At 39.1% G+C, this 16392-nt stretch overlaps 1 protein-coding gene across 1 annotated transcript in view; it reads right to left on the bottom strand.

The window, feature by feature from the left end:
* The window catches only part of RERE (arginine-glutamic acid dipeptide (RE) repeats), a 252765-nt gene that overhangs the window by 205571 nt on the left and 30802 nt on the right, over positions 1-16392 (bottom strand). Inside the window, exon 2 of the mRNA XM_015565944.1 lies at positions 8468-8538. Coding sequence (XP_015421430.1) covers positions 8468-8538 — 71 coding nt within the window. The remainder of the gene's footprint in view (positions 1-8467; positions 8539-16392) is intronic.

Below are 16392 nucleotides of genomic sequence, written 5' to 3'. Positions count from 1 at the left end.
TTCCAAATCAAAGATTCAACTGTGTACAAGAATGTAACGTATACTCAATATTTTTTACCATAAGCATCAAATAGAAATAAATTTGTGGTTAATCTTTTCACTAGAAATTCAATTAATCAGACCACTCAAATCCTTATACATTCAAACCAAGGGCTTTAAACAAAGACACCTAGTAAATAATTTCTAAGCAACTTGGCAATATTTTAAATAAGCAAAAATTCAGGTAATGATTAAAATATTTTAAGCATTAAAAAAGGCATCATTTCAAAGCATATCATTGTTCTTATTTAGGAGTCAGAAAACATTGACACAGTATCTCCATTTCCCTCATTTTATTTCAGTTCTAATAAGCTTTTTAGACTATTTTGAGCTGGTTTTTAACACAAACATCCACATCCAAATTACAAATTTCCAGTTGTATGGAGCTGAGTTTGAATGACAAGACTTTACAAATATTCTTGCACAGCAGATCTCTGCAAATATCAAACTGTCTCAAACTTTCCTAAGCTCCTTTTAAACAATTAGAATACCTATGTCTTCCGCATTGAAAAATTTCACATATAGAGAACAGGCTTAATAAATAACATTTAAGATACACATTTTATGACAATAAATATAATTAAGTAAAACTTTTCCAGTGATTTCTTAAGAGTCCTAAAATCCATATAAATTAGAACAAAATGAATTACCAACTTCACAGTAACCATGAACCATTAAAACTTTAAATCCCACATGGTCTATAATGACTGTCAGTCATGAGTGAAAACAGATCGATAAGAAGCTGAATAAATGGGGCCAATAGGTGCTCTGAGATTATTTATTCCCAAAGCCTCATTTTGATTTTCACATCCGTGAATACCACCCCACCATTTATAAGCTGACATTCATATCATGCAAAATGGTTGTGGTGATTCAAAATAACTCTCAACATGACTGCTCCAGAACTGGGGGACGAGTTAGCAGCCAAGATCCAGTATCACCTCATCTGACGAAGACATTTCATCCTACTCTTGCCTATTACAGGATTAAATACAAATAACATCAAATTTACATGTGGAAAAGACACTTAGCACGGGAACACATACAGCAGGTCGCCTTTTGTTCATCTTCATTTCATTATAACACTGATGAGAAGTCTTAGGAACTTAACGCTTGTTTATATCAATCAGCCTGTGGTAAAACTGGTTTTGTTATATGTCATTCCTCTCAAACTCACAGAACCTATCAACAATGTTAAGTGAGGACTTAGTGTACCTATTATTGGTGGCTTACTCCAAACATAGCATTGAGTAAGCCCAACACCCCATTGTAGTTTATTAATGACAATGCTTATGGAAACAACTAAGCAACCATGACCTTTATTTTAAACAAAGAAGAAAGAAAAAAAAGTTGTGGCCCTCCCTGAGAATCCTCTAGCACAGTGGTTCTCAACCTTGGCTGCACATTAGAATCACCTGGGAATCTTTTTAAAATGCTGATTTCTGGGCCTCATCCTCCGGAAATTCTGTTTCTTTGTTATGGGGCGGGGCCACAACATTAGTAAGAAAGAAACAGAATTTCCGGAGGATGAGGCCCAGAAATCAGCATTTTAAAAAGATTCCCAGGTGATTCTAATGTGCATTCAAGGTTGAGAACCGCTGCTCTAGCACCAAATCAGTAACACACACCTTTTCTTGGCTCAGAAATCACTGTAGGAAGGGCTGCCACGCTATGCACTCACTCCTGACAGATGAAAACTAAACCAACAGAAAGGAGCAACTTCTCTTAAAGAATCCTCTCAGCTCTACATCCCATTATCTCTTAAAGTAACACTTCATTCCTCACTCCAGAAAATTGAAAACACTTGATAACAAACCTCACCGTTTTCACTTCCTTGTCCAACGTTACACTCAAGTAACAAAGCTGCAGCTGGGTGGCACTGACCTTGTGGGAACGAAAAGGAAGAACTATAAAAAGAAATAATAATTCTGCAGGCCTGACTTGAGGGACTATGAAAAACAAGACAGACAACCGTTGCTTTGCAGAGAAATGAATCATCACACGTAAGGCATTTTTCCTATAAGCTGGCCTTCTCTGGGATGTTTACATATGTGCTGAGCCCTCATTTATCTTTGCTAAAAGTATTATAGAAAACGCAAGGCATTATAGTAACACCTAATCAATGTTATGACTTTGGCTACCCTTATGTAAATTTCCTGAAGAAAATAAGAAACTGAGTTTTAAAGTATTTTAAGAATAGAGTTTTATTACTTAAGTATAGAAAATATTACATATTGCAAGCTTAAACAAAACGTAAAGAAGCAGATCTCTTTGGCTTGTTTAATAAACAGAAAGTAAATCTGTAGCTAATGCAAACACTGTATCAAACTATTACTAACGTTTTTAAGAAACCTTACCCAGTGAATTCCTTCCACTGAAATGTTACTTCATTCAATATTCAATAAATATTTACTGTGGATCTTATGTGGGCTGGGCAATATGCTCAGTGCTCAGTATGCACCAATGAATAAAACTGGTGTGAGGTCTGCCCTCACAAAGCGTAAAGCTACACACCAACATCATGATCTGTCATTCCATGGCCCAGGCACTGTGCTACTATCCACTGTGTAGGCTTCGCTTTTAACCTAAAAACAATCCACCTACAAGACAGGTGCTTTATATCCCAACTTCATCAATAAATAAAGCAAGGTTAGGAGGATTAAGTTTCTTGCCCAAGGTCATGAAAGAGAGCAACTGATGGAACAAACTGATGTCAAGCGCAAGCTGTCAACCCATGCACTGTTCCATCCCCAATCTCAGTCCCAGAAAAGCATCTCAAATTCTGAGTTAGCCATGTTCAAATTAATGTGGACATCCTGCCCACCCTCAGAACAGTTGTAACACAAGAATTACCTAATATTAAAATGGTGTATAATGATAACTAACTCATTGTGTATACACATGTATGTACGCACAAAGGGTGCATGTAAATGTGTCTCTCACACCTCCCAGCATTACCTATGTAAAGATCTCTAACAAAAAAATGAGAGGATATAATTACTTATCCTCAGTAAGTTTCCATTTTAAAGAAGGAATAGCAGGTTTTTTCTTTTTTTATGGAACGCTTCATGAATTTGCATATCATCCTTGTGCAGGGGCCATGCTAATCTTCTCTGTATCGTTCCAATTTTAGTATATGTGTTGCCGAAGTGAGCACGAATAGCAGATTCTTACTTTTATTTCACTTCTGAGAAATTCAACTTGGGGTAGAGAGGGCAATTTTAACAGTAAATGGAACCTAAGCTAAAGCTACTTTGTCTGCAGTTGCGATTTGTTGTGATCAGCTCTTGGGGTGTAAACCTATCAAACCAGGAATCAGAAATTCCCAATGCTCCTCTCCCTGCTGCTCACATTTGGCAATGAAACAAAGAGGGAAATTGAAATCTTGAATAATTTGGCCCCCACATTCACAGCAATAATGGAGATGTGCCTTGTCCAAGATAACTAGTGGCACATTAAGCATTCACAATCAGTACTTAGGACTTAAACTGTTAGGGACATAAATGATACACCAGCACATTCATCCATGCAGAGCCATAACAACAAATTGGGCCCTAAACAGTAAACTGGATATAACCATAATATTCTTAATGACATATCCCCAACTCTGAGGAATGTTTAGAAGAGGTATAAATTTAATAACTTTCCTAGTTTTAATTAACCAAATAAGAGCCCAGTGAATCAATGTTATTTGCTCAAAATAATACTTGTAATAATTATATATCCTACCTGAAAATTCATTTCATATAACAACTGAAGAATAGATAACTATAACTCAAAGAAACCAAAATCATACTTTTTCTGCTATATAAATGACAGAAATTCATTAAGAACCCACACAAAATTCCCATGTAGAATATTAAAGGAACAGCTTCGATTACTTACCTGTGAATGAAGACTTAGGTATGAACTACTACTGCTAGACCCAGACCAGAAACTCCTGGGTATTATACTGAATGGAAATTACTAATTTCAATGATCTTCTTGTTGAGCATTCTCAGAATCTATGATTACTTCTATATAGCACATTAACTCTATTATGCTAAGGCCTGGGTTTCTATAAATATGGAATTTTGTTGTTTTTTAGTAAGAACAAGAAAGAAATCTTTCTTGGGGACAAAAACTGAATGTCTTTCCCCACATCAATCCTATTCAACGTTCTCCAAAGAGGACTGATATCCAAAAACGCCACCGCTGTCTGTCCTTAGAACCTACAATCACAGAGGGAAGGAACTAGATCTCGAATTCTTCAGCCCCCATTATGGTGCTGCACCCAGCAAAGAACACAAAGTAAGTTTTCAATAAATGCTTGTCAGAGGCCCTGATTACAACCCAAAACATTTTTTAAAATATATTTTATTGATTTTTTTACAGAGAGGAAGGGAGAGGGATAGAGAGTTAGAAACATCGATCAGCTGCTTCCTGCACACCTCCTACTGGGGATGTGTCTGCAACCAAGGTACATGCTCTTGACCGGAATCAAACCTGGGGCCTTTCAGTCCACAGGCCGACGCTCTATCCACTGAGCCAAACCGGCCAGGGCAATAAAAATATTTTTAAACTATCAGCACTCGCACTAGGCAGGGGGTATGACTCAGACCCCACCCTTGGGACTAGCAGGACCAGGGCTAGCAAGGCTGAGCTGGCCCCACCTGACCTTCCCACTCATGGGCTCCTGGGATAGAGCACTGGCCTGGGAACTGAAAGGTTCCAGGTTCGATTCCAGTCAAGGGCACATGCCCGGGTTGCGGGGCTCGATCCCCACTGGGGGGCTTGCAGGAGGCAACCGATCAATGATTCTCTCTCATCATTGATGTTTCTATCTCTCTCTTCCTCTTCCTTTCTCTCTGAAATCAGTAAAAATATATGTTTAAAAAAAGAAAAAGAAAAAGAAACCAAGTCACAGAGTGACCAGAAAAGCGATGGGAGTGCAGAAGAAAGGGCGGAGGGTGGTATGCTAAGCTCTTGCAGTTGCAATTACTGAGATCAACTCAAACTGGCCAAGAAGAGGCTTCACTGAGGGGAACTCTCACTCCACCTGGAAGCCACATCCGGAGAGCTCAAGGAGGCGAGCAGTCTCCCCTCAGCTCTGCAATGTTCCAACCCTCTGCTTCCCCTGGCGTCCTGCCCATCACACCAGCCTGCCTGTGACCTGCTTGTGCCTCCCCAACCCTCTCTCACGGAGGCGATTCTTGACTCATCCCATTAGCGTTGCCCTCCCTGCTAGCTACTCAGTCTCTCAGCTCATCTTTTCAAGCCAGGCCACAGAGATCATAGATTGCCATTCCACATTACTGTTCTTTCCAAGAGCTAAAGATTTTGCCAACTGCTTTAATATTTAATTCAGAAGCCAAAGGTGTAAAGCTGCCTTATTTAACTGATGATCCCTCTTCCTTCCTGCTTCTAAGCATACACTGTCCATAATTCAAGCTTCCCTCTCCTGCCCCTGCTTCTCGCATGTTCCACAGATACTGCTGCCATTGCAGTCAAACAAACCCAGTCTCCCCATTTGTAAATCAGCCCATCTAATGAACACTTCCAGAGAGAATGAAAGCATCCTAATAGAACAAGTAATTCCCTTCCCTTGAAAATGCTACTTCCAAAAACCTCAGTTCTGTCAGGAACTCAATTTTTTTGCAACATCATAGCTTTCACCTACCCCTGTGGAAGTGCAGGTTCTAAATATATCTACCAATGTAGGACAGAGAGGCCTTATGTGTGTGTTTTGATAGTTAAGTGTTAATAAAATGGAAGCCATGAATCCCATCCTCATATAACCTGTCACCCCAACAGGGACACCTTTGAGTGAAAAGGGGCACTGTTTAATAGTTTACCAGGACAGCCGATGTAAACCTGGTCAACAGAAGCAGCTATGTCTCATATCATGGACTCAGAATCTGTGGGAAGACAATCAGATCCCTGCATAAAATCCAAGGACCCTTCTTACCCAGGATCCTCAGTTCAATACACTGGCATTGTGCTAGTGACCAGTGGTAGCTGTCTCCTTAAGTCCACTTCTCAATTCCTTAGTCTCTGATGTGTTTAACACTGTACTCTTAGCTAACATGTACCATAAAGGGCATTCGCCCCATTCTTTTTACAGTCCCCAAATATAACTATATTCACAAACTCACCATGGTAAAAGGATTAATTATAATCAGTGGTATAAACAAAGAATACATTTTAGTTACAACCCCAAACCTAAAGATGAAATCATCAACAACATTTCAAAGCCATCGGCTTTTGTTTCCATTGTTCCACTTGTCATGCATGGTATTTCCTGTGGGCAAATCAACTCCAATTTCTTCTTTTTAAAATCTTGCAGAGGAAAAAAAAAGCATATTTCCTTCTGTTCATCCTTTCCCCTATAGCTTGGGTAAGCTGAAGAAGAAAAAAACAACCACCTAGAATTATTCTCCTCTATTAGGTTACCTTTTTGTAAATAGTATTGAAAACCAAGGAAAGAAGAAAGCGGATATCCAGACGATAACTACATTCCTTCCAGTAGTAAATATTTCAATATCACTGTTATTTTTACATAACTATGATGTGTGCTGAATACAGAACTCAAAAAAAAACCAAAACACAAACAAACCCATAAGGCATAGCAGTGTGTGATTTAGAAAAAGGTATCTTAACATACTGCACCCTACCCTTTTCCCACATTGTTTTTGCATACAGCTTTAATGTGCTGTACTAGACCAATACCGACAACAGAAGCTTCAGCTTTTATTGCTGTTAATGCCCTGAGCAATTACTATAACTCCGCAGGAACCTCTGCCCTGGGCTATCACATTATAATCAGCATTTCATAAGCAACGCTGCACAAACATGAAGGCACCAGCCAATGTGCACAAATTGTACAAAAGGGGCTCAGGTTCTAAAAGGTACAAGAAAAATCTTTGCAATTTTATTTCACAGCTGTATCTTTTCCGTGGTGCACTGGTATTATATTTGATAAAAATCACACACAAAGACAGTGACCAGGAAAAGAGCAGTAGCAGCAGCCACTAGCCAAACAAAACTCTTCAGGAAACAAGGCCACCGCCCAGATTTTCAAATGTCAGTGTAGCTTCTGTAAAAAATACTTGAAAGGAAACATGTAACAAATAACAAAGACCTCTAAAATGATAAAACTTTGTGTTGACATAAAATCTGAATAAAAAGCATTTGATTTTCACAAGATTAAACTGCAAGGCCAGCTTGCAAAACAAGCAAGGAAGATGAAAGCAGGTGCCAAGTGTAATCCTCGGGAGTACGGCACGTTTGACTTTCCTTTGTAACAGTAAGCATGTATTACTTATGCAATAATTTTTTAAGAAAAAAAAATAAATGGCATGCACTTATTAACTGAATTGGATATGCTAGTTAGATACTTGGGGCCATCAGAAACAAAGAAGATGGAGAGTTAAAGATCTCTTCAGACTACTGCATTACTTTTCCTTAGACTGAAATATCACATATAATGAATTGTCAAACGTTTCAAAGGGTTTTTGAAATAAGGACAGTCACAGACACTGATAAAATCTCTACAAATTAGGATTAGGATTTCTCTACACTTAAAACTAGAGAGTGGTCACAATCCTTCAAGTACAGGGATCCCTTTTTAAGATCTAAATGTTTCAAAAGATCCCCAAATAACAGTACTTCAGTAGTATTTCACTTATCAACCGCTTGAGGAAAATACCTAATAAACAGGAATTCTTCAGTGCATATTATCATTAAGTAAATTTTTAAAAACACAGCAGCATATTAATACATTTGAAAACAGTTGCACAGATGTGTGAGGTACATTTATTTAAGACTGAGAATGTTTACTTGCAGACCTTTGCAAAATCTCTACAGATATCCAGGGATCTAAAACCCCTAGGGTGGGGACCACTGGTCCGTAACACAGAGATCATGGTGGGCAACATCAATACTTAATGAATTTAGGAAAAGTTTTTAATGAGAAAGTACTATAGCTATATCATCCCTGAGCCAGACTTCCAACCTCCACTACTTGGAGACCCAGTAAATTAATTATGGTCACCACCGAAACCAGCCTCTGGCCCATGTACATTCTTTTTCTCCAATCATCAAATGCCAGAATTACTCTTCTTCAGGCTCTTCCCAATGGCTGAGAAGAAACAAACTACTTCAGAAACTCAAGGGAATCTCGGAAATGGATGTCAAAACACCTATGAGAGGAAGGAAACTTCACACACGTTATTTACAATATGAGCTTTGTAAATCTAAGTGTCACAAACGGGGAAGATCAAACTGGTGACTGCCTTATGTGCGTGCTACCGCCACCAGGAGCGTTAGCACGCAAGAAGGTGAACTGGTTATAAAATCCATACGATAGACAAGCAACCATGAGAGCGCCAAAGGAACTGGAAAAGAAAGGTCCAGAGTAGAATCAAGAGCACGTGAAAAAAATGCTTACCAGTTTGAAGTCTTGAATGCTACAGATGAAATACGGTGTGTTTGGTCTCCGACTCTCAATATACACACAGTCTTTAAAAGAAAAAGAAATTTTAAAACAATGGCATTTACCTTTAAGGGAACAAAGACGGCCCATAAAGCCACTGCATACATAAATAAATGACAAAGCACATACATTTTAGAGAAAATTTTTTTCTCAGAGGTAATATTAAATTACTAATAATTTTAAGCTAAAGGGAAACAGCCCTTGGATTCTTTTTTTTATATACCACTTTTCTGTTAATTTAAAGAACTTGATAAAACCTCTATTGTTTTCAGGGTCCCTGAAGAAGGGAGAGGAGGAAATCCCATGGGAGTATCCACATTCAGTTGAAGGTACTTGCTCAAATTTACCCATCAAGACAAAACCTGAATATCTTATTCAAATAGATGCCTCATCATTACAAAGAGAAATGGCTTGACCAAGTGCTACTTTATTTTCAATTATTATTTTGTGAGGAAAGAAGTGAAATGTAAAGACGACTAGCTTGAACATGCCATTACAATGATCTTTTCCCGATAAATTTTAACCTAAACACTCTTTACTTTCTAATTGTAAAGAGAAACAAGGCAGCCAATCAGAGATGGAATGAAGTAAACCAAATTACATTTTCCTCTGGAAGAAGAGCACTTTCTTACATTGCATCTGACCGCAGGGCCTGAATAATTATGTTTGCTGCTCTCAACTGCTGCAGTCTAAAGGCTGCTCTTTAAAATGGCAAGTTGATGAACAACATAAACTGATGAACAAAAACAGATCCAGATTCAGAGAAGCATCGATCAGACTGTCAAACCTCAGAGGGAAGGTACGGGAGGGTGGGAGTAAGGGATAAGTTTACATGCATGAACTTGTATGCATGCATATAAACCTAACCAATGGACACAGACACCAGGGGGTGGGGGGTAAGGGCATGAGTGGAGGGGCAATGGGATAAGGACACATATGTAATACCTAATCAACAAAGACAGATAGATAGATAGATAGATAGATAGATAGATAGATAGATAAAATGACAAGTTGAAATACAGTTGTTTTTTTTTAAAAAGTAGTGATATTAAAGGAAGCAGTGGTTATAAAGAAATATAAAAACTCTTCCCATTATAATCCAAGATCATTGTAAAGTTTAGGATACGAAGGTCATGTATTGTTTACTGGGAATAAAAGCATCTGCAGGCAATTAAATTTTCTAGAGAGTGGCCATAATGCCCACATTTAAAACATCCTTTGTTTTATCTTTCCTGTTGACCCTTCATAACAAAGATATCTTAGAATAACTCAGATCCTTGAGAACTCAGGTAGGTTCCTCTACTGCCACATTTCATACATATTAAGAGTCAAGAAATAGCAAAGGAGCCAAGATCTGGAGCCATCCATCCAGTAGGCAGTCCAGTCCAACCACAGTGCTAGCAGATCATGAATAAAGTCCTTACTAAAGGGACACTTCCTTCCAAAAAACTCTCTGAAAGACATCAGGATTTTTGTAGCCCAAAGCCATTCCAGAAAGAGACGGACTCATTTTCAGGCATCCAGAAGTTCCCAACTGATTTCTCTACTCAGATGTAGACTCAACAACAGAGAGTCAATCCCTGTATGTATGAATGAACTGTTGACCAAGCTTTTCTAGCTTGTTCCAGAATCCAGAAAGCTAAATAACTCTGTTCAACATTCAGGCAACATCCATTTAACATGCTTATCGTCATAAGAAATAAGAAAACACTTCCCACTATGGCACATAGATATCTCTCTTCCTATCTCGTATTTGGTATTCAAGTAAAAGCAGAAGAAATCCACCCAGCTGGGGTGACTCAGTGGATTGAGCATCATCCCATGCACCAAGAGATAATTGGTTCAATTCCTGGTCGGGGCACATGCCCTGATTGTGGGCCTGATCTGCAGTGGGGGTGTGCAGGAGGCAGCCAATCGATGATGGATGTTTCCCTCATCAATGTTTCTCTTTGTCTCTCTCTCTCTCTCCCTCTCTCTCTCCCCCCTTCCTCTTTCTCTAAAAATCAATAAAAACATTAAAAAAAACAACAGAAGAAATCCATTCCTAAGTAAAAACTATAGCTCCAATCTTCACAATTTTGGGACACCCAAGTGTCTTAATTTCTGTGTTCTAATCTCCATTGTACCCGTATGTCAAATCTCTAGATATCAATTATTTACTCATCCCACTCAACCTGAACACAAAGGACAGTGTATATGCCCTCTTCTTCCTATTTCATACATAACACTGTCTGTCATACCTAACTACTATTCACTGGCTTCAAAATTAACAGGTCATTTTCTTAACGAATGACTTACCCGTTCTTAAAGCCCATATAACAAAAATTTTCCATATTCAGTGGTCTGATCCCATAACACATCCACCACATCTCATCTTCCACTAGGCTGCATTCTACAAAAGAAACACCAACACCACTACTTCCGCCCATGCCAAACCTTTTCACTCCATTCTGCCAGCACCTGCAACCTTATAACGAGTCACCTCCAGCAGCAGTGAATTCTCATGGCTCATCTATAAAGAAATATCTCCTTTCTTTTACATAAAATTAACAATTTACGTTGCCTGTCTGTTCAGTTATTTGGCAGTCAGATGGCCTGCACTGTCCACATTACTATTGTTGAGCTTTGAACTCAGAGGAACTTACTCACTTTAGTGTTCTCTGCAACCACCGAGAACTGGTGCCTGGCATTCGTATGACAGATGCTTAGATAGTGAAAACTATGGGCAATTTTGTTCTTTTTACATAAAGAAAAGCTCTATATGTACCTTTCAGAATCAATAGAATTATTATTACTATAAGCCCTCTTACTGAGACATAAAGCAGTTATTAATTTGTACTGTGTAAAAACACTTCCCAGAAAAAAAAGAGAGAACTGCCGAAACCGGTTTGGCTCAGTGGATAGAGCGTCGGCCTGCAGACTGAGAGGTCCCAGGTTCGATTCCGGTCAAGGGCATGTACCTTGGTTGCGGGCACATCCCCTGTAGGAGGTGTGCAGAAGGCAGCTGTTGGATGTTTCTCTCTCATTGATTTTTCTAACTCTCTATCTCTCTCCCTTCCTCTCTGTAAAAAATCAATAAAATATATTTAAAAAAAAAAAAAGAGAGAGAGAGAACCTATATTCTCTCATTTCTCACTGCCAAGTTATATTCAGGAAAATGATTACCTGTAAACACATCTGGATGTAACTGTTAGAGAAGGGAACAAAGGTCAACCATGAAGAAAGTCCTCACTGAAATGGGGGGGCGGGGTGTAAGAGAGAGTAAAAGGAGGAAAATAATGATGGAAGGAGACTTGACTTGGAGTGATGAACACAAAATACAATATACAGATGACATCCCTTTGCTTAAACACTTATCTGCAGTCTTATTGGAAGCCCCCTCACATTCCTGACTTGAGAAACACTGCCATGAAGGGATAAGGCAGAGAGCAGATTCTCAAATCTGACATATGGAATTAACACATTTACTTACTAATGACTTATTACTAGATAAACAGTCACTTCTTTCTGTTTAAAAAGTTACCATGGGCCCTAGCCAGTTTGGCTCAGTGCATAGAGCATCACGGCCTGTGGACTGAAAGGTCCCGGGTTCGATTCCAGTCAAGGGCACATGCCCAGATTGCAGGCTGGATCCCCAGTAGGAGACGTGCAGGAGGGAGCCAATCAATGATGCTTTCTCATCATTGATGTTGCTACCTCTCTCTCTCCCTTCTCTCTGAAATTAATAAAAGTATATTTTTTAAAAATTTGGCTTCGCTTCTAAAGCAAAAGAGTGCTTTTGAAAATAAATAAATAAGTTATCATGGCAACCCAAATTGATCCAAAGCTATAAATTCACATGAGAGTCCAATGCCCAAGGCTAGCAATCTGTTACTGTATTAAGTGATCTCTATAAGTTTTCTTTATAACCCATAAAAATTAGGGTGATCCAACTAAAAGAATATAGTCTAAGAAACCATTTGGAGCCGAAACCGGTTTGGCTCAGTGGATGGAGCGTTGGCCTGCGGACTGAAAGGTCCCAGGTTCGATTCCGGTCAAGGGCATGTACTTGGGTTGCGGGCACATCCCCAGTGGGGAGTGTGCAGGAGGCAGCTGATGAATGTTTCTCTCTCATCGATGTTTCTAACTCTGTATCTCTCTCCCTTCCTCTCTGTAAAAAATCAATAAAATATATATAAAAAAAGAAACCATTTGGAATTTAAGTCTCATACACACAGAAATCTACTTATTATTCTTAATGATTTTTAAAACAAAATAAGGCCAAATATTCATAAGAATATGAATATTTCCCTTATTTCATTAATTAAGCAGCTATTTAAGAAAATAATTTTATATAGATGTCTATAGTTAGCCTCCAAATAAAGCTGTTTATTTGGAAGGGGAAAGATGAGAACTTAAATCAAGAGCAATGTTAAAATTTCAGTTGCATTATATGCCCAGTAATCGCTTAAAGCCAAAATTATTTTCTAAAAATTTTCATGCAATTTATGAGTGCATGGATTATCTGAAGCTGGTCTCAATGATCCTCAACCTGAAAATCCCCCATGACCAACACAAGCACTGCAGACACCTTTTATTTATTTTTTAAAGAGCTTTTTTTGTTTTAAATCAGAAAGCTAGCAGTTCTGGAAGAACTGTGCAAAGCTGATGCAATCCATTAAGTGCATAATGCACATTTCCAAAATTATCCATATGAAAATGTATATTTATCAGATTGAGCTAACGGCTGTTGCAGGGCAAATACATACATATATATATATATATATATATATATATATATTAATCTTAAAATCAGCAAGTCTGAAATGGGCTAGAAAAATAAGAGGCTATTACCATCTATATCAATTATGTCAAATAACACGATAACTAATTTTTTCTGTATAGGGGTGTGTGGAAATGAAACCATGGGTCTAGGTTAAGACTTATTCTCTAAGACCTAGCCTCTGACTGGGAATGGATCCCACGATTAATGACCTCAAACCCTGCATCCAGGATTTGGGCAATGACACCGAACAGGAGTGTTTCTGGCTGTTTCACAAAACCTCAACACAGCTTTGTGTCCAAGAATCTATTGTACCATCTGCAGACAACAGAGCATATGCTAAGCGGAGGAAGGAAGTCAGCCAAAACGTAAAGGCAAATTCTCAAGGCAAAGAAAGCCCTACTTTCTCAACGCTCAGCAAATCAGCAGAAAGAGAGCAGTGACTTTCAAGCAGTGTGCCACAAGAGGCACACCGGGTGCCACAGGAATGTTTAAAACATGCAATAATGGCTGTTTAGTCAGGGCACTGACCTTCCCCCTTCGACCAGTGGTTCTCAACCTCGGCTGCACATTAGAATCACCTGGAAATCTTTTTAAAATCCTGATTTCTGGGCCTCATCCTCCGGAAATTCTGTTTCTTTGTTACTAATGATGAGGCCCAGAAATCAGGATTTTAAAAAGATTCCCAGGTGATTCTAATGTGCAGCCAAAGTTGAGAACCACTGCCTTAGACTATCCAATTAAAAAATGACAACAGCCAACACAGCAGCCATCTGATGTGAATAAATCACAATTACACCCTCTTTTGTCAGATCAGGTTATTTTTTGGAGTGTCACAGAATTTTAGTCATTAGTTTATGTGTGCTATGAGATGAAAAAGGTTGAAAAATCACTGAAATAGGGTGGGGGGAGACAGAAGAGAATAAAGGTAGGAAAAATGGTGGTGGATGGAGATTGCCTAGGGGTGGTGAACACACAATACAATATACAGGCGATGTATTATAGAATTGTACCCCTGAAACCTACATCATTTTATTAACCACTATCACCCCAAAAATTCAATAAAAATTAAAATGGAATTTTTAATTAATAATAAGAAAAAATTTGCTGAAACAGAGCAAGAGCACAGTCTTCTCAAGGGTAAAAACCATAGCCGGGAGCATGAGGCAGTTTGTAATCCTGACACACAAAGAACCTGTCAGCCTCTTCCCTGACAGCCTCCTCACAGCACAGTGGACACTCACTTCACCCACTAATTGAGCAAAGCAGCACGATGAGCCAGCATCACAATGGTGGTCAGGCAAGGCTCAGCCACAGTGCTGCTCCTTACAGAGCTCCCCTGCCCAATGAATGCCTTTCTGCCTGTTCACCTTTGAAATACCTTCTCATCCTTTGCAAAGCATGGCCAGCGCCACTCTAATATAATTTCCAATAGAACACCTCTCCTAGTTGTAAAGAGCATGCATGAACAAAGACTTTCTCACAAATTTTTCAGAGAGCCAGCCGGGTGGCAGAGTGGTAGACATGGAGGCCGACCCTCAGGACTGTGCTGCTCTGCCACTTTCCATTTCTCTTACAAGGACACCTCCAACCTGGACACTGAACCATTCAATGAGGTAACAGCAGGTTGGTCTAATAGTGCAGAATAGAAACTGCACAGGTCTCTCACTAGTTAAACTGGATGTTCCAAATTTCCAACATACAAAAAAAGGAGTGTATGTATGCATGCACATGCTAGAAACACTGAATTCTGATACCCAAATCAATCCACAAATGCTGCACGCCCCTAGCAGAGCTCTCATCTCTAGCTTCCCCGTCTGTACAACAGTCAAACCCATCATCCCTCACCTCAGTAAATAATATTCTACATGGTAAACACTCAAAAACTATGTGAAGACCAAGTAAATTGAACCAAAATGTATAATCAAAAAGAAGTTACACAAGATCCTAGCAAGAAAGCTGCTATGCTCTATCAATAGAAAAATAAAGAATGATGTTTTCTAATAAATATTTCTTTAAGGGATAACTCAATTGCAGGATGGCCCACTTTTAGTTTTCTACTAGATTCTTTTGTGAGGAAGGAATACACAGTGTCAGGGAATAATGGAGAATGGAAAAGGGAAAACGGCAATTCAGTAAAACCTTCTGTCCTTACCCTTATCCTGTATTTTAACCCTGAAAAGGTCACCAAAATTGGCTGTTCTTAAAGTCTAAACTCAGTGGAAAAGAGATGTCAGGTAATATAACTCCTTGGTCCCTTCCTTTTTAAACTTCATGAAAATTCAACTCCCATGTATTCAAATGTCTACAGATTCCCTACTAATACTACAAAGCTCACACTGGCTTTTGTCTAAAAACAGAACACTATCTACTTCTAGCTAACACTGATCTGTCTTTATCCTCATTGCTAACAGGGAATTATTATGCTAACAGGGAATTAAATTATGAGAAAAATCAAATGTGTGTGGTGGCGTAGAGGGGTGAGCAGGCCATAACAAACAAAGGGATTTTTGTTTAAATTTCCCACATCTTTTTCTCCTCTAGGAGCTAGAAAATCTTCCAATGCCTCGAAAGCTTAGACTGAGCCAAGCCTATCTTTCTAACTTTAAGCAGTTACGCTGTTATTCTGGCAGACATGCTGCAGAGCAAGACCTTCCCAAATCAATCCTATTCTACATGGACTTGAAAACTATGTCAAACATGAAAACGCAAGATCATACTGCCGGCAACAGCGACCTTACTAGTTATGCTGATATGCTGAATGTGAGCCATGGTCTGACACCTGCATCACACTCTCATCACCACATTTTACTCTGAAAATGTTCCTTAAGAAGCTCTCCCCGTAACCTACACTGAAGCCCTATTGTGAGAAAGGATTCTAACCAGCTTAACATCCAAACTCCATTAAAGCGATGTGGATCTCTGATAGTTCTAATTACTGTGTTTGTATACAGCTCCAACACCAGAAGAAAACACAGGGAACTGAAGGGTGGGGGGAATCTATTTTAAAAATCAGTGATGGCCACCTGCCCTCCGAAGCTAAGTGTCTTAGGACACTGGAGACATGCGGGAAGGAAATTCTAGATCACTCTCTTGCTCCCTCCCCCCCCCCCACCCC

This window comes from Myotis davidii, unplaced genomic scaffold (assembly GCF_000327345.1).
Source record: "Myotis davidii unplaced genomic scaffold, ASM32734v1 scaffold299, whole genome shotgun sequence".
NCBI lineage: Eukaryota > Metazoa > Chordata > Mammalia > Chiroptera > Vespertilionidae > Myotis > Myotis davidii.
This window is presented reverse-complemented; position numbering and strand designations above follow the sequence as displayed.